The 26762-nt window shown below is 45.9% G+C and overlaps 2 protein-coding genes and 4 non-coding genes across 6 annotated transcripts; 5 read left to right on the top strand and 1 right to left on the bottom strand.

Moving 5' to 3' along the window:
- Positions 1 to 261: 261 nt before the first annotated feature.
- TRNAC-GCA lies at positions 262 to 333 on the bottom strand. The gene has a single exon. It is a non-coding gene; the product is annotated as a tRNA-Cys (tRNA).
- A 3642-nt stretch (positions 334 to 3975) lies between these two features.
- On the top strand, positions 3976 to 4047 carry TRNAC-GCA. The gene has a single exon. It is a non-coding gene; the product is annotated as a tRNA-Cys (tRNA).
- Positions 4048 to 10796: 6749 nt separating this feature from the next.
- RPL23 (ribosomal protein L23) lies at positions 10797 to 16526 on the top strand. The gene is made up of 5 exons (XM_004764688.3): positions 10797 to 10901; positions 11474 to 11557; positions 11851 to 11979; positions 16173 to 16286; positions 16391 to 16526. The coding sequence occupies exons 1-5, from the start codon at positions 10889 to 10891 to the stop codon at positions 16471 to 16473; spliced, it is 423 nt and encodes a 140-aa protein (XP_004764745.1). The 5' UTR covers positions 10797 to 10888; the 3' UTR covers positions 16474 to 16526.
- Positions 11589 to 11723, top strand: LOC123389240. Its single transcript, XR_006603832.1, has one exon. It is a non-coding gene; the product is annotated as a small nucleolar RNA SNORA21 (small nucleolar RNA).
- Positions 16527 to 20525: 3999 nt separating the features above from the next.
- CUNH17orf98 (chromosome unknown C17orf98 homolog) lies at positions 20526 to 24945 on the top strand. Its single transcript, XM_004764686.3, has 3 exons — positions 20526 to 20818; positions 23762 to 23861; positions 24708 to 24945. The coding sequence occupies exons 1-3, from the start codon at positions 20612 to 20614 to the stop codon at positions 24863 to 24865; spliced, it is 465 nt and encodes a 154-aa protein (XP_004764743.1). The 5' UTR covers positions 20526 to 20611; the 3' UTR covers positions 24866 to 24945.
- Positions 24946 to 25663: 718 nt separating this feature from the next.
- Positions 25664 to 25735, top strand: TRNAC-GCA. The gene has a single exon. It is a non-coding gene; the product is annotated as a tRNA-Cys (tRNA).
- Positions 25736 to 26762: the final 1027 nt, after the last annotated feature.

Below are 26762 nucleotides of genomic sequence, written 5' to 3' on the forward strand. Positions count from 1 at the left end.
TGGGGTTCTTGGCACTGCGTTGAGTTATATCATAAGACTGGACAGAGTAATAATCACTGTTCAACCTCTGGGATGTTAACTGCTTGCTTCTCAGGTACAAGGAAGAGGTAGCTGCCAGGAGAAATCAGCCAAGTGGAAGAGACGGGGATTCCAAATAGTTTTGTATTCAGAACCTGCTGATATTGGGGTCACACAGCTATTCAGAACCTACAGATATTGGGGTCACACCTGAACAACTGTGAAAAACAGTAAAGGTAACCAAGGGGGCACCCGGATTTGAACCGGGGACCTCTTGATCTGCAGTCAAATGCTCTACCACTGAGCTATACCCCCTCTGCTGGCAAGAACTTGTTAAATTCTCTTTACTGCAATCCTAAATTTTTCATCTTGAAAATTCTTTGTTGGAAGTTTGTTTCTTCCTGCTAGGTAATACTGAATTTTCTAGTAAGAGGAACAGAGCTAAAATACCAATTGAAGATGTGACATTTTGAAAACATGTGAAGTCAGGTACCAATCTGCCTTTTCCAAAACAGACTCCATCTCTTTACCCAAAGAAGTCAGAAAACAATCTTTTGCAAAACTAGATAGGGAATCCTTTTCTCTGGTCTCTCTAAGAAAAATACAAACAACAGCTAGCAGGACATCACTGGGAGACGTCCCCTGGCTATACTTTCTAGTGGTCGCTCTCTCTTTTTATGGAGCAACTATTCCCCTTTAGATGCAGAATATATTTTCCATTCTCACTCACACCGAATTAAAAATCTAATGAAGACAAACCAGAAACTGGAGAGTTAGGATCTGAAAGACATGAAAGGGACACTTGGCTACCTGGGAAGACATGCTTTCTAAGTAGCAAGACTAATGCCATGTCCCTAGAGCCAGAGTGGGAGGAGAGGTGGACAGGGGAAGGACAATTCAAAAGAGCTGGACAGGTAGCCAGGGCCAGTGAGGGCCTTGTAACCCAAGGTAAGGAGTTTGGATTTTATTCCAAATAGATTAAAAGGCAGCCATCGGATGGTTTTGGGGGGGGGTTGAAATCATCACCCACACTTCTGGATGTATAGGGATCCAAGAAGGGACATAAAGAATACATACAATGGAATACTACTATGCCTTGAAAAGGCAGGAAATTTTACAGTATTTGACGACATGGGACATTATGCTAAGTGAAATGAGCCAATCACAGAAGGACAAACACTGAATAATTCACCTAGATGAGGTATCTAAACAGTCAAATTCATAGAAGCAGAGAGTATAGAATGGTGGTGGCCAGGGATGAGGAAAGAAATATGGGGAGTTGCTAAGCAATGGGTATGAAGTTTCAGGTATACAAGAGGAGTAAGTTCTAGAGCTCTGCTCTACAATATTGTGCCTATAGTTAACAATATTGTATTGTACGCTTAAAAATCTACGAAGGGACATCTGGGTGGCTCAGTCATTGAGCGTTCAGCTCTTGGTTCCGTTTCTGCTCAGGTCATGATCCCAGGGTCGTGAGATTGAGCCCCACCTCAGAGTCCAAGCTCAGAAGAGAGTTTGCTTTAGATTCTCGGGCTCTCCCTCTCCGCCTCCCCCTCCTGACACCCACACGCGTGCGCACACACACATACAGTCTCTCTCTCATAAATAAACAAACAAACAAATAAATAAAATCTTTTAAAAATCTGTGAAGAGAGTAAATCTTATGTTAAGTGTTCTTACCACAAAGGAGAAGAAAAAGATGGACACGGAGAGACAGGTTAGGATTCTCTTGCATAGTGGAGGTGAGAGACGGCACAAAAATATTATCTTAAACTTCTGCAGGTCAGAATTCCAAGATCAAATGTACGGGGCTAAACTCAAGGTGTTGACGTGTCTGTATTCTTTTGGAGGCTTTAGGAGAGCCTCAGTTCCCTTGGCTTTCACAACTTCCAGAAGTCACCTGCATTTCTGGGTTCATGGCCCCTTCTTCCATGTCCAGGGTAGTATCTTCTCGCCCTCTGATCCCCACCACATCCATCCTTACATCTTCTCTCTGTCTCTGACTCTGATCCTTCCGCTTCTCTCTTAGAAGGACCCTTGTGATTCCATTGAGCTTATCCACATTGCCCAGAATAATCTCCCCAACTCAAGATTCTTAACTGCAACCACATCTGTCTTTTATAAGCTAACAGATGCACAAGGGGTTGGGGACATGGACATATCTGGAGGGCCATTATTTAGCCTACTGCCATGGGAACAGCAGAGCTGGAGAGGAGTGTGGGCCTCCAAATGGGCCACAGGAGGGGGGTTACATGCTTCCTCTACTTTGGATGGCTTGAGGAAGAAGAGCGAAAGAGAAGAATTGAGAGCGACTCTTCTTTTTTGTCCCCCATCTGGGTGGATGGTGGTGTGGTTTCCTGAGATAAAGAACACTGGGAAAGGAGGAAGCTTAGAGGAGAAAAAAAAAATTAAGTTTCTTTTTAAAACTCTTACACACAAAGTAAGACAGTATCACGCCCTGCCCTCATGGACCTCACATGCTCGTATGGCTCCACATGTTAAGGGTGAGATGCCCCATAGATATCGAAGACGGGATGGTAAGCATGCAGTTGAAGACCCAGTGAATTCTGGGGGCCAGGGAGAGGTCTGGGCTGGAAATGTAATTCCGTGTGTTGTCAGTATACAGTGGAGTGTTGAGGAAGAAGGAAGTCAATCCCAGAAGTGTGCTAGACTTGGCTCATGCTGCTTCTGAGAACTGATGACTGGATTTTCAGGAATTTTAAAAGCCAGTTGACTTCCCTGTGGTAGCTTGAAATTGGCAGGTGGGGATATTTGCATCATGGGAATTAGCAAATGCTATAAACCATGTCCTTTGAAGCCAGTTAGTTGTTAGCCATTTACCAGCACACCACTGCTTCCGACTGACTCCGATTTTCTCCAAAATGGAAGAAAGAGGCCAGCTCTTTGGCAAAGCGAGTGAAGAGAGATAAGATGTGGGAGGTTGGAGACAGGAGAAAATATGTGAAATAGACATTTTGGAGACTGAGAACATGAACCTAGTCAGCCAGTGGTGTAGGAATACTAGACGGGGAAGCCTAGCCTGTTTGAGATTGATGAGTTGATGCGGGCCTTGTGAGCTCTTGTCCAGCAAAATTCAGTGGCTTGGGTGCTAGCTGGGTGTAATGTGATGGTTGAGTTTAATCAGGACTGATTTGGTTTGCCAAGTACCAACTAGGGCGTGTAATGAACCAGGCAACAGTGCCAGCTACTCTGGGAAAACAAAGAGGAATGCAAAGTGATCCCTGCCCTCAAGGAACTTACAATCCAGTTGGGGAACCAAGATATGTAGTCCGGGCGGGGGGTGGGGGTGGGGGGTAGGGGGGATTGCTGACAGGAAGGGAAATGTCGAGTAGCAGAATGCAGAGATAGGTCGACGATGTTGAAAGAAATGAAGTCACTGGCTTTCTTAAAAATGGGTAGCAAGAAAGAAATGTGCAGGCGACCACAGCTATACAAAGCAACAGAAGGGCTTTCCGATGTAGGGGAAACCTGTTGATGTTTGAAGAAACCAAGGGAGAGGAAGTGACTGAAGAAGATGCAGAGAATGGGGACAAGAGAGGTTCTTCTGGTACAGGAGCAGAGAGGGTCTGAAGAAGAACAGGGGAAGCGTTTTCTCTCTTGCACAAAGCACTGGGCTGGGGATTTAGGACAGCTTGGGATGCAGGCAATGCACAGAAGAATTCCCAGACGCCATAGGTAAGAAAAGCCTATAGTTGATGGAAAGAGGGAATCCCGTCCACATGCACCTACACAGAACCTTCAAGCCTGGGTCAGAGCAGGCCTCACATTCCTCCCCTGCCACTTGCGTCCAGAATCCCTCTGAAATCTCATTTTGGATCTTTGCATCACCCCGGGAAGCCTGAAACAGTCAATCACAGGTACTAAACTATTATTAATCACTGAAGGACTGGTCAGCAAACACTACAATTAAAGTATAATCCCTCTTTTTCCAGCAGAGGGGGTATAGCTCAGGGGTAGAGCATTTGACTGCAGATCAAGAGGTCCCCGGTTCAAATCCGGGTGCCCCCTACTGTATTCACTTTTAAGCCCTACCACCCTCCAGACCAGGAGAGAGAAGAGATGCTGATGCTAACCAAGCAAGCATCCTCCTGTCTGTTCTGCAGAGTGTTAAGCTGCAGCACCAAGGATTCCAGGTTCTGACACCTGAGTCAATGTGAAAACAGTGCAGTTACTCTATAGGTGAGAATGTCTGCAACCATTCCAGGGTTCTCTGTCCGGGTCAATTCCCGAATATGGTCTGGGGGGATTTCTTCTAGACCTCTCCGAGACCCTTTGTAGCAAGAGAAGAGCTCATTTCATAAGACTACACGATCTGTTTCTTGTTTTTTCATGAGTACACAATAGAACTTTCCTAAGGCTGCCACAGTGTGTGCTATCACGACAGATTAAGAGTGGGAACATGGGGGCCCCTGGGTGGCTCAGCGGGTTAAGGCCTCTGCCTTCAGCCCAGGTCGTGATCCCAGGGTCCTGGGATTGAGCCCCACATCGGGCTCTCTGCTCAATGCAGAGCCTGCTTCTCTCTCTTTCTCTCTCTCTCTCTGCCTGCCTCTCTGCCTACTTGTGTTCTCTGTCAAATAAATAAATAAAATCTTAAAAAAAAAAAAAAAAAGAGTGGGAACATGAAAATCCAGGTGTCTTCCATTAAGCCAGACATTAAAGGGATCTCCAAAAACATGTAAAGCAAAGTCATTCTTCTCATTAAATTATTTTTGTTTGGAAACATGTATTTTTCATGTTAAGATGTTATGTATTTTTTAATAGGCAGTGGACTTATTATCCTCAGTGAATTAACAAATGCTTAAATATTTCACAGTTTGTTTTTTAAAGGATTTTATTTATTTATTTGACAGACAGAGATCACAAGTAGGCAGAGAGGCAGGCAGAGAAGGGGAAGCAGGATCCCTGCTGAGCAGAGAGCCCGACACGGACCAGATCCATCCTAGGACCCTGAGATCATGACCTGAGCTGAAGACAGAGGCTTTAACCCACTGAGCCACCCAGGCACCCCAACATTTCAGTTTTCATGGCTAGTCTGGTCAATGTGAGTAGATACAACCTACATAAACAAAAACTCTTTGGGGTTCCCAATAATTTAAGAATGTTAAGGGGGCTTCAGATGAATATTTGAGAACCTCTACTCTTAAGTAAAGAGATGGCTCAGGAGAGAGCATCCTGGGGTTGCAAAATGGCACAGGGAAGACATGACATTTGAGTACAATGTTGAAGAACAGAAGGATAAAGCGAGTCCTGAAATCCTAAGTAGCTTGGTGTTTCTGAAGAATGAAGTATAAGAGGAAAGGTGATTGAAGATGAGGCCAGAGAGAAAGTAAGCCATTTCAGGAAGAGATGCCCATACTGTGCTAAGGAGCTTAGATTTTATTCTATAAGCACTAGAAGGCCAGCACAGGGTTTTAAGCAATGGAATGTTATGGTCAGACACTGGTGGTAGCACCAACTGAGAAGACTAATATAGGGGAACCTGGGTGGCTCAGTTGGTAGAGAATACAATCATTGATCTTGGGGTTGTGAGTTTGAGCCCTGTGTGGGGCCCATTGTTTACTTTAAAAAGTAAAAAAGAAGAAAAAATAAATAAATACAGTCAGAAGAGCAGATTTCCTGGTAAAATGAGGATTTATATTTTGGACATGCCAGGTTTGAAGTGCCTGTGGGGTGGTTTCCCAATCACCATTTCCATACATTGGTGAGAGCTACGCAGAAATGGCTGGGCTGGAGATAGAGACAGGGGAGTGGTTAGCAAAAAGACAACTGAAGCCATCTGGTTGGATGTGATCACCCAGGGAAATACAGGAGGAAAGAGCATAGTGGCTTAGAGACTGTGCTTGGGAATCAGCCAGGTTTGGAGTGGCATTCCAGCTCTGCCTTGCACAACCTGGGTGATCTTGGACACATGACTTCACCTTTTCATTTCTCCATTTTCTTATTGGTAAAATGAGAATGATAATAATACCTATATCACAGGTTTGTTGGGGGGATCCAAGAAGTCACATTCTTTTTTTTTTTTTAAGATTTTATTTATTTATTTGACAGAGAGAAATCACAAATAGATGGAGAGGCAGGCAGAGAGAGAGGAGAGAGAGAAGGAAGCAGGCTCCCTGCTGAGCTGAGAGCCTGACCTGGGGCTCGATCCCAGGACCCTGAGATCATCCCAGGACCCTGAGATCATGACCTGAGCAGAAGGCAGAGGCTTTAACCCACTGAGCCACCCAGGTGCCCCAAGACATTTGGATTTTGAAAATGAGTAGGTCATGGTGACCTTTTTAGTAAAAATTTTCAATATATATCATTTCTAGTATAATTTCAGTCATAAGCTACAGAGAAGGAATGTGTACATGTAGGAAATAAGGAAGTAGAGACCAATGATTTCCCATTGAAATGACCAAAAAAACAATAGCATTGGAAGGATGGGCAGCCAATAAGAGCGCTGTAGGGAACATTTTTTTCTTTTAAAGATCTTATTTATTCATTTGACAGACAGAGATCACAAGTATACAGAGAGGCAGGCAGAGAGAGAGGAGGAAGGACGCTCCCCGCTGAGCAGAGAGCCCAACTCGGAGCTCGATCTCAGGACCCTGAGATCATGACCTGAGCTGAAAGCAGAGGCTTTAACCCACTGAGCCACCCAGGCGCCCCTGTAGGGAACATTTTTAACACCAAAAAAGATGAAAGAAGATAATTCCAGAATAATAAGCAGTCCTTTAAATTGAGCAAATGTAGCTTTATAAGAAATGCTGTATTTTCCAAATATTTCTAATTTTGCCATAAGCGAAGGAAAGCTTCTTCATGAAAGGATGCTGACATATGGAGATGATCAAGATTGATTTCTTAAAAAAAAATTGATTTCTTCATTTGTTCAGCAACAATTCAACATGTATTTATTGAGCAAGACTCCGTGCAAAGAGCTAGGGATATACTGTTGAACAAAAGGATGTGGACCCAACCTTTATGAAGCTTATAGACTAGTTATAGACTATTTGGGGGGGGGGCTGATTCAACAAACAATCTTCAAATATATATTTATGAACTGTAATAAGTAGTATGAAAGATATGAGAGAAAAATGCCGTGTGTTAAGACTTATGACGTAGAAAGAGAGTCAGGGTAGATTTCCCTTAGAGACAGTTAAGCTGAAATCTAAAAAAATCAGTAGACATGTTGTACATGACAAGGGTAGGCAGGGTAGAGTACTCCAAGCATGCATGAGGCCTGTGGGTAGTCAGGAGCATGGGCATCAGGCTAAGAAAAGTCGACAAAAAAGTTAACTCACGGGATGCCTGGGTGGCTCAGCAAGTTAAGCCTCTGCCTTTTGGTCTGGTCATGATCTCAGGGTCCTGGGATTGAGCCCTGCATCAGGCTCTCTGCTCAGCAGGGAGTCTTCTCCCCCACCCCACCCCACCATGCTTTCTCTGCCTGCTTGTGATCTCTGTCTGTCAAATAAATAAATAAAATCTTTAAAAAAAAAAAAAAGTTAGCTCATGAGAACAAGAGCAAATGTGGTGTAAGGCAAGGCTGACAAGATAGGGCAATACCAGATCAGGGCCTAGCAGGCCATGATAGGGATTTTAACCGTTGATTCTATGAGCCCTAGAACCACTGGAGGATTTTCAGGAGGGCAGCGTTGTAATGTTTGTATTTCAGAAAAATTATTCCTGGCCATTGTATGAATAGTCAGTAGGTAGAGGGAGAAACAGAGGTCAGGAGGTATGCTGGGAGGCTTCTGAAGTAACTTAGGTAAGACATGGACCAGAGCAGTATTAGAGAAGATAAAAGAGGATAGATATGACAGGCTTTTTATTTTTTAAGTAATCTCCATGCCCAACATGGGACTCAACCCTGAGATCAAGAGTCACATCTCGGGGTGTCTGGGTGGCTCAGTGGGTTAAACCTCTGCCTTCGGCTCAGGTCATGATGTCAGGGTCCTGGGTTAGAGCCCCACATCGGGCTCTCTGCTTGGTGGGGACCCTGCTTCCTCCTCTCTCTCTGCCTGCCTCTCTGCCTACTTGTGATCTCTCTCTCTCTGTGTCAAATAAATAAATAAAATCTTTAAAAAAAAAAAAAAAAAGAGTCACATCTCTACCCACTGAGCCAGCCAGACACCCTTGTAATGTTTAGGAGACGAACTGAAACGAACTTGGACAAGAGGCTCCGATGGGACACCCGGATGGATGGCAGTTCCATTTACCAAGAGAGACTAATTTGGTAAAGAAATCACATATTGAGAAACACATGGAATTTGGTTGAGAAGTGAAGGAGCGTGAAAAACTGGTAGCTAGAGAAGCTGGCAGGATCAAGTGAAGGCATGTTAAGAGTGGTAAGGGAGGTTGATAAATGTACAGATTTATAGACGTCTTAATGTTGAGGTGCCCCAGAGCTTAGCTCGTGGTCTTTATTTGCCCTTACTTTTTTTTCTTTTTTAGATTTTTCTTTTTTTTATTTTTTAAAAATATTTTTCAGTGTTTTTTTGTCTTGCATTTTTTAAAAAGTTTACTTATTTGTCAGAAAGAGAGAAAGAGCGAGTGAGCACAAGGGGGGAGAGCGGCAGGCAGAGGGAGAAGTAGGCTCCTTGCTGAGCCGGGAGTCTGATGTGGGACTCAACTCCAGAGTCCTGGGATCATGACTGGAGCCAAAGGCACCCACTTAATCGGCTGAGCCACCCAGGCATCCCTAGAATTTTTTAAAAAAAGGTTTAAAAAATTTACTTATTTTACAGAGAGAGAGAGAGAAAGAAGGATCACATGTAGGCAGAGAGGCAGGCAGAGAGAGAGGGGTAACAGGCTCCCTGCCTAGCAGAGAGCCCAATGTGGGGCTCGATCCCAGGATCCTGATATCATGACTCGAATTGAAGGCAGAGGCCTAACCCACTGAGCCACCCAGGTGCCACTAGATTTTTTATTTTTAATTTCTACACCCAACATTGGACTCAAACCCACAACCCTGCAATTAAGAGTTCCACCCTCCACATAGGGGTGCCAGGCACCCCTACCCTTACTTCTTTTTTTTTTTTTTAAGATTTTATTTATTTATTTGACAGAGATCACAAGTAGGCAGAGAGGCAGGCAGAGAGGAGGAAGCAGGCTCCCTGCTGAGCAGAGAGCCCGATGCGGGGCTCGATCCCAGGACACTGGGATCATGACCTGAGCCGAAGGCAGAGGCTTTAACCCACTGAGCCACCCAGGCACCCCAACTTATGTCCTATTCTTAACCACAAATCTGTTCCTTCCATAGTTTTCCCTATCCCAGTTGATAGCAATGACATCTTCAACTCAGACCTAAAACCTTGGAGACATCTGACTCCTTCATTTTTTTCCACACCTTGCCTTTTGTTGGCTCTACTTCCAAAACATATCCAGAATCTGACCATATCACATTTCCTCCACTGCTACCACTGTAGTCTGAAGCACCATCATTCCTTTCCTGGGTATTTCAAGAGCTTCCTAACACATCTCCTTATCTGCAACTTTGCATCCTCTCCCACACTCTAGTCTCAATTAGAGTGACCCTTCTGAAATATTAGATCATGTCCCTCTGCTTACCCTGGGGCAACGGTTCTTCATTCCAGTCCCAAAATGCTGAAGTCCACAGTACAAAGCCATACACAATCTCATTCCATTACTTCTGACCTTCTCACCCGAGACTCTTCCCTTCACTTACTCTGTCCCGTCACATCCACTTCCTTGCTGGTCTTCATATTGCTTAGGCACACTTCCACCTTGGGCCAGATAATTGGCTGATGACTCTCTCCCCTGTTCTTCCCAGACATTCATATTGTTAACTCCCTCACCTAAAGTCTTTGCTTTAATATCGACTTCGTCCATGAAGCCCACCCTGACCATATTGTTTCAAATCGCAATTCGCCCCTATTCCGACTTCCTGATACCTGATACTTTTACTTTTCGATAGTACACATCATCGTCTTATCTGATACACTGCAGTTATTGTATCTATTTAGTGCGGAATATCCACTATCATTGCCACCCTTGCAGAATCCTTAAGGGCAAAAATGTTGATCTGGCGTTTTTCCCTGATGCAGTCTAATGTATACCCATGATAGTACCTGGCATAAAGTAGGCACCCAATAAATAAATAAATGTATGGGAGGCGAGAATTATACCACTGAACCACCAATGCAATAAATGTATGTTTGAATGAATGCATCGGCAAAAGCAAAAAAGCCAGAAGAGGAGGTTGAAGCCGCGAAACGGTAACTGATAAACAAAGATATCTGAAATACAAATGAGTCTGGGACCAAACATACATAAATGGAATTATCTGTAGTGCTAAAATGGCACTTACTCAAAACCACATCCTTTTTTGGGGTGGGGGTTGTTGATTTTTATTCTTAATCTTTTTCAACACAATTTTTTTCCAATACCACATCCTAAAGATACCATTCAGAGCTCTTTCTCGCTCGATACCCCACTCTCTTGTGTTCTTTGAGGCTCCTACACAGGCCCTTTTAATCATTTCTTAATTTCGAGTGTCCAGCGAAGTTCCTGACACATACTACGTGCTCAGTAGACGTTATTGGGTAAATTAACCAATGTTTCTGTATCCCCTACAACTTTAGAGCTCGTAAAGAAGAGACTCCGGGCGTCATTTCCTCCAGCAGCCCTCAACACCCACACCTCCCACTTCCCAACGAGAACTCAACCCGACGTCCACGACTTACTACGTGATAAGACAGCGTGCTTGCGGAGGGCGGGGCGGGGGTGGGGGGGGAAGAGGAGGATTGCGCAAACTCTGGGTCACGTGACGAGGCTGGGCGGGGCATCAAAGTTCATATCCCAGAATCCTTTGTACCTACTTCCTTTTTGTCTCTTTCCGGCGTCCAAGATGTCGAAGCGAGGTGAGGGTTTGACTTTTGAGTATCCTTTGCCATCTGTCGCGGGGTGACTGCGGGCCTCTCCCGGAGCGGTGGCCATGGGCAGCTGGGGCGCTTTGCTCTTCTCTGGGGCGGAGAGGGAGAGGAGGGCGCTGTGAGAGCACTGGAAGGGCCGCCGAAAGTGGCGGCGGGGGGGTGCTTGGAGAGTTGAGTTGGCAGCATCCGGACAGGAGTTTAGACCAAACCGACGGGATCCCTCTGCGCCTAGCACTCCAGTAATGGTGTTGAAGTGAGACTGGCTGAGGCCCCAGAGTGGACGACTTGTGCGATCTCCCGCCTTGCAGGGAGAACTACGTGGTGCAAAAGGTGGAGTGAGGGTTGAGTAGCTCAGGCCCCTTAACCGTAACGTAAGGGCGGTAACAGTGAGGAATTGGCTGTTCGCTATGGGGAACCGGGTGACTCGTGGGGAGGGGTAGGCGGAGTCCCAGAGAAAGGGACTGGAGGATACCGTTGCCCAAAGCATGTGCGAGTGTGAGGGGAAACTCGGAACCATGGCTAGTCAGTGACCCCTATCCTGTTTTCCTTCCTACCCACAGGACGTGGTGGGTCCTCCGGTGCGAAATTCCGGATTTCCCTGGGTCTTCCGGTGGGCGCCGTGATCAACTGTGCTGACAACACAGGTGAGACCTTCAGCTGCACTCCGCCAGGCTCCCCCTTTTAAAAGCACTCGTTGGGCCTTGACTAATGACCCACTGAGCCGTCAAGAAAGGGCAGAGTAAAAACACTGCTTTTGGGTGAAGCAGCAGCGTGCTGTGTTGTTTTGCTTCAATCGGTGGTGTGACAAGGTGTTCCGCCTTGGTTGGGGGGTACTAACTGGGAGTGTGAGCTGAGGGAGAGGCTCTGGAAGTGCCGGGGAAACGTTACACAGGTCCCCACCCCACCCCCCAAAAATCACTGTTTACATTCTCAATAGGAGCCAAAAATCTGTATATCATCTCTGTGAAGGGGATCAAGGGACGATTGAACAGACTTCCTGCTGCGGGTGTGGGTGACATGGTGATGGCCACAGTGAAGAAAGGCAAACCAGAGCTCAGAAAGAAGGGTGAGTAGAAACGCTGAATCTTCCTTAACTGGTGAGCGGTTGAGGGATTTTTCCCTTTATTGGAAAATGGAATCATAATTTTACCATTCTGAAGGCTCAGTTTCCTTGGAGGGGCAGTGTGAGATAAATACCTGCAATCGAAGTTCTGCTGCTTTTGCTGTCTTAAGTGCTCTCCACTACCCGGTCTTGCTGTATTTGTTTCCATTTTTGAGTAATCTCTAAGTCCAAGGAGGGACTTGAACTCCTTACCCTGAGATCAGGAGTCGCATGCTCTACTGACTGGTCCACCAGGCACCCCAGTAAATGGTTTGTTTTTGTTTGTTTGTTTGTTTTGGTAGGCATTTAGAGCTTGACCAGGTGTCAGGCAAGTTTTCTTTTCTGGAACTACTGATTTGAAGGGGAAGAATGATCCTTGAATACTTTCTCAAGTGGTTGTTAGATTCGGGTAATAAACTGAGCATGTAGAGCATTTGGCCTCTGACCTAACACTTTGTAAGTACAGAAAAACCTATGCTTCCTGATTTAAGGAAAAAAAAAATAAGGCTTTATTTGTTTATTTGACAGAGAGAGCACAATTGGGGGAGTGGCAGGCAGAGGCAGACAGAGAAGCGGGCTCCCTGCCAAGAAAGGACCCTGATGTGGGCCTCTATCCAGAGACCCTGACACTGGGACCCAAACTGAAGGGAGCAGCTTAACCCACTCAGGCGTCCCTAAGAATGATTTTTGTTTGTTTTTATAGAAGAGATTAACTCAGAATTATGATTAACTCAGAATTGTGACTTGTCAAAAGTTAAGCATGGTTGCTTCCAAATGTCTTCTGGTAGAAACTAAAGTAGGAGCTGCTCATTACTTAATCCCCCTAGGTGTATGAGTTGATGGGGAGGGTTTTGGGCACTTTGATTTGTCTGTCTGGCTTTAGAGCTCCTGATACTCCATGCACTAAACTTCAGCTCCTGAACTTCCCTCCTGTACCTAAGTAGTCTGTCTCTGATCTAGGGTATCTTGCTCTTCTGAGAAGTCCTAGCCATCTCTTGATGGACAGTGCAAATACAGGTCTTGGCTACATACTGCAGTCTCTCCTTGTAGGCCTGTACAAGCACCCCTGCCACCCGCTGATGATTTGGTGGGGGTGGTCAGAAATCTTTGTTTACATTTAATACCGACTTGAGGGCGTGGAGTACCAAGCATTGTGATTAAGCATTGATTAATTGATGTGTAGATTGGGATCTACATGCAACTGGACAGGCTCTCCTCTTAGAACACTTGCTGGGTCTGGTCTGTGGCCTGGGAAGCTGTCAGAGAAGGGCAGAGCAATCCACTGTCACTGTTGGTGAGATGGCAGCAGGGTGTGTTGTTGGTCTCAATCAGGTTGTGGTGGGACAGACCAGATAGTGAATTGCCAGCTCTTAATTAATCTTACTTGTCCTTGTGTCTGCTGAATGAATACGTTCTCTCACCTTAGACTTGCATATAACAGACAGAAATGTGGAAAGGAGCAATTCTGGAAGTCCAGAGTCTTGGATTTGTGTGTGGCCATATTCATCTGCTAGATTGGTCATTTGTGAGAATTTAAATGGTTATGAGTAAGGGCTCCTGGCTGGCTCAGTCATAAGAGCATGTGACTCTTGATCCCCACGTCATGAGTTCAGGTCCCACATTGGGCATAGAGTTTACATTAAAAAATGTTTTTTCTAGTTAAAAAAATAAATGGTTATTAGTAGATGAGGGTCCAACAGAGAAGGCTCTCAGTAAATACCAGTTACCCCTCAATGTGTATTTCATTCTTTTTTTTTTTTTTTTTTAAAGATTTTTATTTATTTATTTGACAGAGAGATCACAAGTCGGCAGAGAGTCAGGCAGAGAGAGAGAGAGAAGCAGGCTCCCGCTGAGCAAAGAGCCGGATGCGGGGCTCGATCCCAGGACACTGAGATCATGACCTGAGCCCAAGGCAGCGGCTTAATCCACTGAGCCACCCAGGCGCCCCATGTGTATTTCATTCTTAAAAACCTGATCAGGTAGAGCTGCCTGGCTAGCTCAGTCAGTGGAGCATGCAGCTTGATCTCAGGTGGATCGTGAGTTTGAACCCCATGTTGGGTGTGGAGATTTCTTCTGAGGGGGAAAAAAAAACCCTGATCAGAGGCCATCTTACATATAGAAATAATAATGGCCTCAAGGATAGCCAGGATCCCTGTCCTTGTTTAAAAAAAAAAAAATTCTTGTATTTGCAGTGTCTGATGTTGAATGTGGAAATGTAACTGTTATCCCTATTTACAAAAGGAACACTTGAATGTCAGTTTAAGTAACTTGTTCAGAGTCTAAGCTAATGATGGTCATGGTTTGCATGCAGGTGATGTCTGACTTCAGTTCTTTTAAGTGCTGTAGATGAAGGTCTGGAAAGGGTTCATTTTAGTGCTGGTAGGTTTTTTTTTTAAATTTAACTTAAGTTTTGAGGAAAACTGTTCCTCAAAAGTTAAAATTTTATTTTATTTTATTTTATTTTAGTATTTGACAGAGAAAGGTCACAAGTAGGCAGAGAGAGGGGGGAAGCAGGCTCCTTGCTCGATCCCATGGCCTTGAGATCATGACTTGAGCTGAAGGCAGAGGCTTAACCCACTGAGCCACCGAGGCATCCCTAGACATAATTACATAGGAAATAGAAATTAAATTTCTATTATCCAACCTTCAAACTTCCAAGAGATGACCACTGTTAATATTTTGTTGTGTCTTTTTTTTTTTTAAGCTTTTACTTTATTTATTTGAGACCAAATAAGCATACAGGCCCAGGGAAGGGGTAGAGGGAGAAGCATACTCCCCACTGAGCAGAGAGCCCGATGCAGGGCTCCATCCCAGGACCCCAAGATCATGACCTGAGTCAAAGGCAGATGCTTAACTGACCGAGCCACCAGGTGCCCCATCCTTTCTTTTTGAGTTACATGCAAAAAATTAGCTTGTAAACTACTGTTTGAATGGGACCACAGCCTTCCCATAACTCGTTGCTTCACAGATACTGTCCTACATGTGAAAAATTAGATAGACATAATCTTTTTTTTTTCTTTAAGATTTTATTTATTTATTTGACAGAGAGAGATCACAAGTAGGCAGAGAGAGAGGAGGAAGCAGGCTCCCTGCTGAGCAGAGAGCCAGATGCGGGACTCGATCCCAGGACCCTGAGATCATGACCTGAGCTGAAGGCAGTGTGGCTTTACCCACCGAGCCACCCAGGCGCCCCGACATAATCATTTTTAAGTGGTTCTGTTTTGTGTATTTGCCATGAAATACATAGGTTAATTCCAGCTTTTTTTTTTTTTTTTTTTTAAGATTTTATTTATTTATTTGACAGAGAAATCACAAGTAGATGGAGAGGCAGGCAGAGAGAGAGAGGGAAGCAGGCTCCCTGCTGAGCAGAGAGCCCGATGCGGGCCTTGATCCCAGGACCCTGAGATCATGACCTGAGCCGAAGGCAGCGGCTTAACCCACTGAGCCACCCAGGCGCCCTAATTCCAGCTTTTTGCTCTAATACAACAATACATGTGCCCACAGTTAGGCATTTGAGATAAGGTGTAGAGTGTGTGGTCAATATCTTGGATGTACTTCTGGGGTTCAAGGAGTGTGTAGACATATATGCATACCTTGTTGTAGGTTTTCTTTGGTTAAATTGGTGTGTAAATGAACTTCTCTTGTAAAATCTAACACGGTGCATATTTAATGCCAGTAAACTCTGAAAAGCAGTAATTTTTAGATCAAGGTATGTGCTTTCTTGGAGGTTTTGATATATACTGGGATGGAATATATCTAATGAGTTCATTAATAGCTGGGCCTCTACTTACTCCATCCAAGAGGGGGTCCCATTTTGTGATACTAGGATCTTAACAGCATCCACCTGTTGGGTGAAGTGGGAACAACTATAGAATGTGCTTAGCAAGTTTCGTGCTAGTGTTGCTGATTGTTTTAAGAAGAGTACAGATTTATATTTGTAGGAAGTGCAGGCAGTTTTCCCTTGAAGTAAGGTCTTTCCTTAAGGGCTGAGTGGTATTTGCACTGTCTCTCACACTTTAGGAAATGAAAAGCAAATGGTGAGTCTGCATTCTGTTGAAGTGGGAAGTGTTGGGGAACTAGGTGAGATGTAAACTGCTTTCTTGTGGTGGCACTGGGACCTGACAGGTTAGTGACTACTGTCCTGTTTTCCCTCTTAGTACATCCAGCAGTGGTAATTCGACAACGAAAGTCATACCGGAGAAAAGATGGTGTGTTTCTCTATTTTGAAGATAATGCGGGGGTCATAGTAAACAATAAAGGTGAAATGAAAGGTAAGAAAGAAACCCCACAGTGTTGCCTAAGTCTTCCAGATGGGATGATTTAACCTCTGGGTCTATCTGATCTTATCTGTCATCTCACTCTTTTTTTTATGTAGGGTCTGCTATCACAGGACCAGTCGCAAAGGAGTGTGCAGACTTGTGGCCCAGGATTGCATCCAATGCTGGCAGCATTGCATGATTCTTTGGTGTAATTGTTTAAAAAAAAAAATTAAAAATTATTTGCTCCCGAAATTTGTCTTTCTGTTCTTTTCTACCTGTCACTCTTCTTGACAACCCCAAACCTTTTGTAAAATGAAATTGCTTAGTGCAGTACTTGGTTTTGTGATTACAGAAACTTACAGACTTTCCCATTTCTGCTGTGAAAACTTAGTTATTTGTGTTCAGAGTTCTTAAAGTAAATTGCAGGTAGTAGTTACTATTTGAGAGGTTACCCAAGGTAACTGCACTGTGCTTAGTTTAAGATACGGGATGGTGAATGGTCAGATGGTGGACACAAACGGAGTTCACTGAGTGATGTGGGGAAGGCCCAGGTGTGTGAGTGTGTGTGCACACTTGAGTTACAGGTATCCTTCCCGTAAACCACATAAAGGACTGTATTTGTTGTTTGTTTGTTTAAGATTTTTATATTATTTTATTCATTTGACAGAGATCATAATCAGGCAGAGAGAGGAGGAAGCAGGCTCCCTGCCAAGCAAAGAGCCAGATACAGGGCACGATCCCAGACCCTGGGAACATGACCTGAGCTGAAGGCAGAGGCTTTAACCCACTGTGCCACCCAGGCGCCCCATAAATGGCTGTATTTGTAAAACCTAACACATGATTACCATGTTAATTTGCTCTTGTGGAAGGCAATTGAGTTAATAAAAGTATCTGCGTGGTATCAAAACATTTTGATAGGAATCGGGCTCCTTGCTCAGCAGGGAGCCTGCTTCTCCCTCTGACTCTGCCTTCCACTCTGTCTGCCAATGCTTGCTTTCGCTCACTCTCTCTGACAAATAAATAAATAAAATCTTTAAAAAAAAAAAAACATTTTGATAGGATAGCTCTATGTATCTGCAAAACCTTAGTTGGGAATGAAAGGTAATGTAATGAACCAGCACAGTGGGTGTAAACCTTGGCAAATTCTGCCTGAAAGCATTGGACATTGTGCTTTTCTAAACCATGAGAAGTGATGTATGTGAAATTTGGGGTCTGATGGAAAAAATGAGTGCTCAGCAGGTTTGGGTCAATAGTCTGGCCTAAAGATGTTGGAACAGGCTTTTCAGCCTAGATTTGTGTTCACACATCTAGTATCAGAATATACTCTACCTTATGTGTTCTTTGTAAGGCTGAGGATTAGACTATGTGTGGACCCTAGCACATGGTAAGATGACTACCCTTTTGTCCAAGATTCAGAATGGAATGTACTAATCTAATCAGTGGTTCTCAGCCAGAGTGTGTCCAGGCACTATCCCAGACCCAGTTAAGTCAGATTGTGGAGGTAGGACCCACGCATCAGTACTTTCTAAAGACACGCCCCCCTCCCCCCCCCCAAGAAATTTCAAGGTGTAGCCAGGATGGAGAACCAGGGCTGTCTAGAGAGGCTATTTTGGTTTTAGGACCAGGAATCTAAAACAGACATGTCCTCCTACCCTATTTTCCAACCTGGTGAATTTGAAGTTTTTAATGTGACCTGAAGCCCTCGGGTCCTCCATTTAAAATTAATCCTTTTGGGGACACCTGGGTGTCTCGGTTGGACGACTGCCTTTGGCTCAGGTCATGATCCTGGGGTCCTGGGATCGAGTCCCGCATCAGGCTCCCAGCTCCATGGGGAGTCTGCTTCTCTCTCTGACCTTCTCCTCACTCATGATCTCTCTCACTGTCTCTCTCTCAAATAAATAAATAAAATCTTAAAAAAAAAAAAATCCTTTTGGGGGGGTGCCTGGTTGGCTAAGTGGGTTAAGCCTCTGCCTTTGGCTCAGGTCTTGATCTCAGGGTCTTGGGATCGAGCCCCACATCGGGCTCTGCTCAGCAGGAAGCCTGCTTCCTCCTCTCTCTGCCTGCCTCTCTACCTACTTGTGATCTCTGTCTGTCAAAGTCTTTAAAAAAAAAATCCTTTTTGGGGTGCCTAGGTGGTTCAGTGGGTTAAGTATCTGCCTTCAGCTCAGGTCATGATCCCATGACCTCGCTCCCTGCTCTTCCCCAAACCCCCAGCCCCAGCTGTGCTTGCTTTTTTCACTCTCAAAATCTTTTAAAAAGTTAATCATTTTTATCCCCTTGTGTTAACTCTATATATGAAATTTCTCCAAGAGGTACGAGGGCTGAGCCTCCCCTCTACCTCCCCCCCTGCTCCTGCCCCGCGTCTTCTGTCTTCCAAGCTCTGTCCAGGTTCTTTACAAATTTTAATAGAATGGGCTCAAACTATAGACTTAATTTTCTGTAACTTCAGATTCCAAGGAATTTACCTGTTAATGGAATAGAAACATGCTCAGGATTAACTTGCCAGAATTAGTGGGGTTTGTATATACATAGAGGCAACCTTTTTCTAATTAATACATGTGCCTTTGGGGCATCTGGGTGGCTCCATCGGTTAATTGCCTGGCTTTGCTGGGGTCATGATTTCAGGGTCCTGGGATCAAGCCCCACATTGGGCTCCATGTTTATGGAGAGTCTGCTCCATCTCCCTCTGTCCCTGCTCCTGTGCTCTTTCTCACAGTCTCTCTCAAATCTTTAAAAAACAAACATGTGGGGCACCTGGTTGGCTCAGTGGGTTAGGCCTCTGCTTTCGGCTTGGGTCATGATCTCTGGGTCCTGGGATGGAGCTCTGCTGAGCAGAGAGCCTGCTTCCCCTTCTCTCTCTGCCTGCCTCTCTGCCTCTCTGCCTGCCTACTTGTGATCTTTCTCTCTGTCGAATAAATAAAATCTTTAAAAAAAATTAAAATAAAAAAAATGTGCCTTCATGTAATAGTGACTATAAAAGATTTCCTTTATCCTTTTGTCTCATGTTAGGATGATAATAGCACCTCATAGAGTTGGTGTGAGGAGCACTGAGTAAGGCACCTTGATGTGTAAAGCATCTATGTAAGGTTATTCAAGGGGGAAAATTTGGAAATAAAAAGTAAAAATCACCTGTAACTGGTGACTAGAAATTATTGTTCATGGTTTGCTGTGTCCTGACAATTGTACATAAAAAGAGCTAGAGGATGGGGCACCTGGGTGGCTCAGTGGGTTAAAGCCTCTGCCTGCGGCTCAGGTCATGATCCCAGGGTCCTGGGGTCCAGCCCCGAATCCGGCTCTCTGCTTGGCGGGGAGCCTGCTTCCTCCTCTCTCCCTCTGCCTGCCTGTCTGCCTACTTGAGATCTCTGTGTGTCAAATAAATAAAATCTTAAAAAAAAAAAAAAAAAAAAGCTAGAGGAAAGTAATGTGGTAATGTGTTAACCTGCTGGTTTTTGGTTTTAGCTTTTTTTTTTTTTTTTTTTTTTAAAGACTAGAGCACAAGCTGTGAGAAGGGCAGAGGGAGAAGCAGACCCCCTGAGCACACAGCCCCAGTGGGGACTCTGTCCCAGGATCCTGAAATCATGACCTGAGCCTGACAGGGGAGACGCTTAATGACTGAGCCACCCAGGCAACCCTGTTCTGTTTAAAGATTTTATTTTATTTTATTTTATTTTTTTAAAAAGATTTTATTTATTTATTGACAGAGAGAGATCACAAGTAGGCAGAGAGAGAGGCAGGCAGGGGGGGGGGAGCAGGCTCCCTGCTGAGGAGAGAGCCCGATGCGGGACTCGATTCGAGGACCCTGAGATCATGACCTGAGCAGAAGGCAGTGGCTTAACCCACTGAGCCACCCAGGTGCCCTAAAGATTTTATTTTTACATTTTTATTATTTTTTATAACAGAAGGAGGACTAGTATCTCAGTGTTTCTGAGCTTCAACTTAAAATTACTAAAAATGAGAGTTGGAAGTAGATGGTCTCTGAACTCTTTCTGATCCATTCTGGGTACAAGCTTTTCAACGGAGCTGAGTTTGGGAAGGGTAGTACGGTGGGGAGGAGGAGGAGGCTAGCCCAACGCGCACACCACCTGAGTTCCGTAATACCTTCTCCAGTCTCCGGTTCCTCTGGCTTGGTGTCTTAAGTCATCCTTCGCCCCCAGGGCCTTGAGAACAACTTAACCAGGCAGCCCTAAGAGCCTACCCTGTTCAGACACAATACGGTTTGTGTCACTGGAGTCTTTGACAACGTACCACCACGTAACAATGCGACTAATGCGCAGGGGAGCCCCTACCCCATCCCTGCAGTCCCAGCAGAAAGGTCCTTGGGGGCTGCAGTGGTGGGGATGTCGTACTACTGCGAGTGTCCTCTGCGGCTGGAGAAGAGCTTCATCTTGGATGGCGTGGCGGTGAGCTCTGTGGCCCGCGCCCATGAGCGCCTGAGGCCCAAGCTCTGGTCCGCGATTCCGCCCTACAACGCCCAGCAGGACTGCCACGCCCACCGCTACTTCCAGAGCCGCGTGGTTCCACCCATTCTGCGGAAAACCGAACAGGTTATTGGCTAGGGCCCCTATCCCACGGGCTGCCCTGCAAAGCTTGACCCTGATGGTGGGGCCTGACTTCCCAAATCCGGGCATCTTATCTCTAGGGAGGGCTCCCCGCTCCCACCCACCCTCGGCTTGCTTTCTTTTTTAAAGATTTTATCTATCGGGCGCCTGGGTGGCTCAGTGGGTTAAGCTGCTGCCTTCGGCTCGGGTCATGATCTCGGGGTCCTGGGATCGAGTCCCGCGTCGGGCTCTCTGCTCAGCGGGGAGCCTGCTTCCCTCTCTCTCTCTGCCTGCCTCTCCGACTACTTGTGGTTTCTCTCTGTCAAATAAATAAATAAAAATCTTTAAAAAAAAAAAAAAAGATTTTATCTATCTATCTATCTATTTATTTATTTATTTATTTATTTGTCAGAGAGAGTGAGCACAGGCACAGTGGCAGGCAGAGGGAGAGGGAGAAGCAGGCTCCCTGCTGAGCAAGGAACCCGATGCGGGACTCGATTCCAGAAAGCTGGGATCATGACCTGAGCCCAAGGCAGCCGCTTAACTGAGCCACCCAGGCGTCCCCCCCCCTGGGCTTTCTTAATCAAAGCCCAGAACTGGTGCAGGCAGGTGAACTGGTGCAGGCAGGTGACAGGGACTGAGCTCCCTGAGCTCACAGAATCACTTTCCAGCCCTGCGTTTGAGAATGATCTCATTTTGGGTCTCTGCAAGCCTTAGGGAATGGGGCTGGAAGCCTGCCTCTGCCAAACCAGTTTCATTGTCCTTTTTGACGTCACGGACCCACCTTTTGGGGTGATCACATGCCACAGATTCTCTAAAAGCTCGAAAATCCTTGTGACTTAAGCAAACGAAACAAAGCAAAGCCTAGATGCCCCAGGCGGGGTGTCCTCTTTTGGTGATGTCACAATGACAGAGGGGCTCGCTCCATGGGACTTCCTGTGAGCCGATGGGAAGGAAAACTTCCCAGACCTCTGCAGACCTCTCTTCTCTCCCGGCCTTTCCCCTTGTGGGTGTTGCCTCTCCTCCGCAGAGTCCTACCAGCAGTGGGAGATGTGTCAATGTTTGCTGATGACTGCAACTTTTTTCAACACTTTTGCCTCCAGTATTTGTGTACATTTGTCACAGTGGTATGTGGAGGGGACAGGTGGGGTTAATGGGGGTTGTTCTGAGAACAAATCTTGGGTTTTTGTCTTTGTGTGTGTGTGTGTGTGTGTGTGTGGCCTTGGTGTTTGTGTGTGTGCCTGGATGTGCATCGCATGTGCGTGGACACGTCTGTATGTCCCATGCCCATGCTGGAGTGTGTGCGGGCACTCTACTCGCATAATTTTTATGACCGAAGGATCCAGAGTGTGGGAGGAAGAAAGAAAAACTTGAGTATTTAAAAGCTTGAAAATAGGGGCGCCTGGGTGGCTCAGTGGGTTAAAGCCTCTGCCTTCGGCTCAGGTCGTGATGGGACCCGAGCCCCGCATCGGGCTCTTTGCTCAGCAGGGAGCCTGCTTCTTCCCCTCTCTCTCTGCCTGTCTCTCTGCCTGCTTGTAATCTCTGTCTGTCAAATAAAATAAAATAAATAAAATCTTAAAAAATTAAAAAAAAATAAAAGCTTGAAAATAATATGGTATGCACACTTTTGAAACTATGTTCCCTTTTATAAGAGTTTAACCATCACAGCTGTTGGTGGTGGGTATTTTCATTTACATAAAGATAATGATTTTTTTTTTAAGATTTTATTTATTTATTTGACAGGCAGAGATTACAAGTAGGCAGAGAGGCAGGCAGAGAGAGAGAGGAGGAAGCAGCCTCCCTGCCAATGCGGGGCTTGATCCCAGGACCCTGGGATCATGACCTGAGCCGAAGGCAGAGGCTTTAACCCACTGAGCCTCCCAGGCACCCCTTGTTTTTGTTTTTAAGTAAACTCTGCCTCAACGTGGTGCTTGAGCTCAAGACCCCAAGATCAAGAGTGATGCTCTGAGGACTGAGCCAGCCAGCTGCTCCATGATATGCTTTTTTTTTTTTTAAGATTTTATTTATTTATTTGACACAGAGAAAGAGATCACAAGTAGGCAGAGCAGCAGGCAGAGACAGAGGAGAAACAGGCTCCCTGCTGAGCAGAGAGCCCGATGCGGGGTTCGATCCCAGGACCCTGAGATTATGACCTGAGCCGAAGGCAGAGGTTTTAACCCACTGAGCCACCCAGGTGCCCTGATATTGCTTATTTTTAAAATAAATTAGGCACCTGAGTGGCTCAGTTGGTTGAGCACCTGCCTTCAGCTCAGGTCATGATCTTTGGGTCCTGGGATTGAGCCCTACATCGGGCTCCCTGCTCAGCGGGGAGTCTGCTTCTCCCTGTGCTCCCCCTCCCCCTGCTCATTCTCTTAAATAAATAAAACCTTAAAAAAAAAATTAAAGAATCTTTACTATGCCAGGCCCTTTATTTGTCTCAAATCTTATAGCAACACTCCTTTCACTGATGAGGAAATAGAGATCCAGAAAAGCTGTGCCATTGGCCCAGGCTCACACAGCTCGTTAGTGGCAGAGCTGGAATTGTAACCAGTCTGGCAGCAGACACTGAGCCTTGAACTGCCCGCCTACGCTGCCCCTCTCTGAGAGACAATGGGTCAATCCGTGTTTCATATTGATTTTTTTTTTTAAGATTTTTTAAAAAATTTATCAGAGATCACAAGTAGGCAGAGAGGCAGGCAGAGAGATGTGGGTGGGGGAAGCAGGCTCCTTGCTGAGCAGAGAGCCCAATGCGGGGCTCAATCCCAGGACCCTGGGATCATGAACCAAGCCGAAGGCAGAGGCTTTAACCCACTGAGCCACCCAGGCACCCCTGTGTTTCATATTTAATCTGGCCTGGTAACCCCCCCTGCAACAAAACCAAAGGGAGTTTTGAGTGTGCCCCTCTTAGCACGGTAGCGGACCATCTTCTGTTTTCTCTCTCACACTCAGGATCACGGCGGCACAGGAAGAGATGGCTGGATAGTGGATTATTTCCACATCTTTGGAGAAGGACAGAGATACCTGAACAGGAGGAACTGGGCTGGAGCAGGCAAGTGCCCCTGGCTTTCCAGCCTCGGCATGGACCCCGTGGAAGAGTGGTGTGCGGTCCCTGGTTCAGGGAGAGAAATCAGGCCACAGAGACCCTTGGCTTGGGGGGCAGGGGAGAGGCCTTGGGACTGCGTCCCCAGCTTTGCTTCTCAGACGTACGCCAATGGCATCACCATGCTTCTATGTAGTGACTGAGCTAACCGGCTGTAGGTCAGACGGTTTATATGCCCATGCTCCCGCTGCCCTCCAGCTGGGCAAATGAGTGTAGGAAGGTGAAGTGACTGGCCAAGGAGGGCTTGGCGGGGATTGGAATTGCGCTCTTTCCAACTCTAAAGCCCATGTTCCCCTCCCTGCTCCCTGAACAGGCTGTGTCCTCCTGTTCCAGGCCCTGTTGAGCAACAGGAAAGGAAGGGTGGAGAGAGGTTTTTCTGACAGTGTGAACCCTCCTCCCACCCCAATTCCATCACCCTTTGGCCACGCTCTAGTCATGTGACCCTTTGTACCATTTGGCCAAATTGAGCTCATCCATTTCTTCCACATGGGTCCGAAGCAAGGGTGAAATGTTTTCAGTCTTCCTGGGAGTGAGGCAAGTTCAGCCAAGCCCAGAAGTTTTTGGCCCCTCCTGTCTTAGCACATAGCATTCACGCTCCTCCCGGTATACAGTTTGGTTTCCAGAAAGCTGTCTCCTGGACTTTATCAACCCTTGGCTTTTAATCAAGAGGCTTGAGACGTTTGAAGATGGGTTCAGCTGGGGCATGGGGAGTACATTATATACCAGCCCCGTGGGAGCAGGGGAAAAGCAAGAGGGGCTGAATGGGGGCTCAGGCCTCTCTTTCTACCCCCCAAGGGCATTCTCTCCAGCAGGTGACCGGCCACGACCACTACAATGCTGAACTGAAAACGATCAAGGGGTTCAACGGTCGGTTTGGCTATCGCCGGAACACGCCAGCCCTCCGTCAGCACCCGTCTGTCTTTGGAGAGGTCACCCCATTCCCTCTCTTCTAACAGCGTCTCTTCCCTTCCCACCCCTTGACCTGAATAGAGGACAGATGTTTAAAGCTATTTTTATATAAGCAGTGATGTTATTTGTGCCTCCGAGTGTGTTTCTTCCCTGAGGTTGGGAGGGGACTGGCTAGTTTGTCTACCTCAGCTTCTCTAGCCTTTGGAGAGGAGGTGGGAGGAGAGAGGGCGTCCTCAGGCTCCCTTACACTCCATGCCCACCAGTGCCATGCTTGAAAGGAAACCTCCGTTCCCCCATGCCCCTGCCAGAAGAAGGACGACACTGCACACCTTGGCCTCCACAAAGCTCCGCCCTGGGCAGCACCCAGGCTAGAAGCTGGCTATGTTTGCCCATCAAGAATGGAGCGGGTGCGTTAGTCCCAAGAGATTGTGCTTGGTTGCCCTGAGAAGGATTTCCTGATTTTCCTAAGTCATCCCATTCCAAATAACTGACATCTTGCTTCTCCTTCCCATCCTACAGTCCATCAAGAGGGAGTGAACAAGGGGATATCTGGGGTTGCCGTTTAGCCTCTGGATTCTGCCATAGTACTTCTGACACGGTACTTGTGAACACTTTCCCTGTTGGCGCTCTGTCAATTTCCTTTTCAGCTAGTTTCCAGGATGTCATTTTTCAAGTGTCCCCACCCAGTTTATTGGTGGCCAAGAGAAAAGCCAAAGCAGATGATGGATATAAAAGAAGGTGGAGCTTTAGAACACAAAGCTCGCCAGAGCTCTAGCATGGGTGGAACCTGATGCTACTGAGTCACCTCAAGTGGACAAGGAAGAGAAGGACAGTAGGGTGTTGGGGGTATAGCTCAGGGGTAGAGCATTTGACTGCAGATCAAGAGGTTCCCGGTTCAAATCCGGGTGCCCCCTTACTCCTACATTTTTTGTTTGTTTGTTTCCATTGAATAGAATCAAGGAAATGCACTGTACCTCTTAACTCCCAGCCAGAGTTACTAGAGAGGACAAGGAACTCTCAACTCATTCTTGTACTGAAACACTACTAGTTTTCCCTATATTTCAAATGACTCTTAGCTGAAATCCCTGGAGGACCCAGCTTGGCTTCAATGAAGCCAAAGTCCCTAAAGAAACTATAAATCTAAAATTAGGTGTGGGGTGCCTGGCTGGCTCAGTCATTAAGTGTCTGCCTTCAGCTCAGGTCATGATCCCAGGGTCCTGGGATCAAGTCCCACATTGGGCTCCCCACTGCAGGAAGCCTGCTTCTCCCTCTCCCACTCCCCCTAGTTGTGTTCCCTCTCTTCCTGTGTCTGTCAAATAAATAAATAAAATCTTAAAAAAAAATTAGGTGTGAGGGGGGATCTGGGTGGCTCAGTTGGTTAAGCTTCTGCCTTTGGCTCAGGTCATGATCCCAGAGTCCTGGGATTGAGTCTGCTCAGTGGGAATTCTGCTTCTCCCTCTCCCTCTGTCCCTCACCCCTGCTTGTGCTCTCTCAAAACTCTTTAATAATGAAATAAGATAAAAAATTAGGTGTCAGAGCTATGAACCCAAATTTAGCAATCTGATGTATGAGAGTACAGATAAAGAGGTTCATACAACATGTATTTTTGAGAACTTAGTATAATACAAGGCAGCTGTGCATGAAAACCTGAAACCAGGCCCCTGTCCTTAGGGAATTCTGTGTCCGCTAGAAACTGGCATGTTCACACACAGCAGTCAGGGGGGGACAAGTTTGTAACTCGAAGAAGAAATGTCTTTTAAAAATACCTACTCACCTTATCTAGACTAATTTCTAACTGAAGCTTTCCTACAATTTGAAGGGACATTCAGCCTGATCTGAAGAATACTATTTATGACACTGAGCAATTTTCTCTCTCTCGAAGGTTAGGGGCACTTTTTTTCCTCTTAGTATTTTTTTAAAATTTTTTATTTTTAAAGATTT

The sequence above is a fragment of the Mustela putorius genome, unplaced genomic scaffold (genome assembly GCF_011764305.1).
Source record: "Mustela putorius furo isolate JIRA1106 unplaced genomic scaffold, ASM1176430v1.1 tig00003962_pilon_pilon_pilon, whole genome shotgun sequence".
Taxonomy (NCBI): Eukaryota; Metazoa; Chordata; class Mammalia; order Carnivora; family Mustelidae; genus Mustela; species Mustela putorius.

Bases quoted from the DNA above. Each gene is read 5' to 3' on its own strand.
- CUNH17orf98 (XM_004764686.3), top strand. From the start codon at position 20,612: ATGTCGTACTACTGCGAGTGTCCTCTGCGGCTGGAGAAGAGCTTCATC. The intron at 20,819-23,761 runs GTTATTGGCTAG...TCTCACACTCAG, and splicing joins TTCTGCGGAAAACCGAACAG to GATCACGGCGGCACAGGAAG. The intron at 23,862-24,707 runs GCAAGTGCCCCT...CTACCCCCCAAG, and splicing joins GAGGAACTGGGCTGGAGCAG to GGCATTCTCTCCAGCAGGTG.
- RPL23 (XM_004764688.3), top strand. The intron at 11,980-16,172 runs GTGAGTAGAAAC...TTTCCCTCTTAG, and splicing joins ACCAGAGCTCAGAAAGAAGG to TACATCCAGCAGTGGTAATT. The intron at 16,287-16,390 runs GTAAGAAAGAAA...TTTTTTATGTAG, and splicing joins CAATAAAGGTGAAATGAAAG to GGTCTGCTATCACAGGACCA.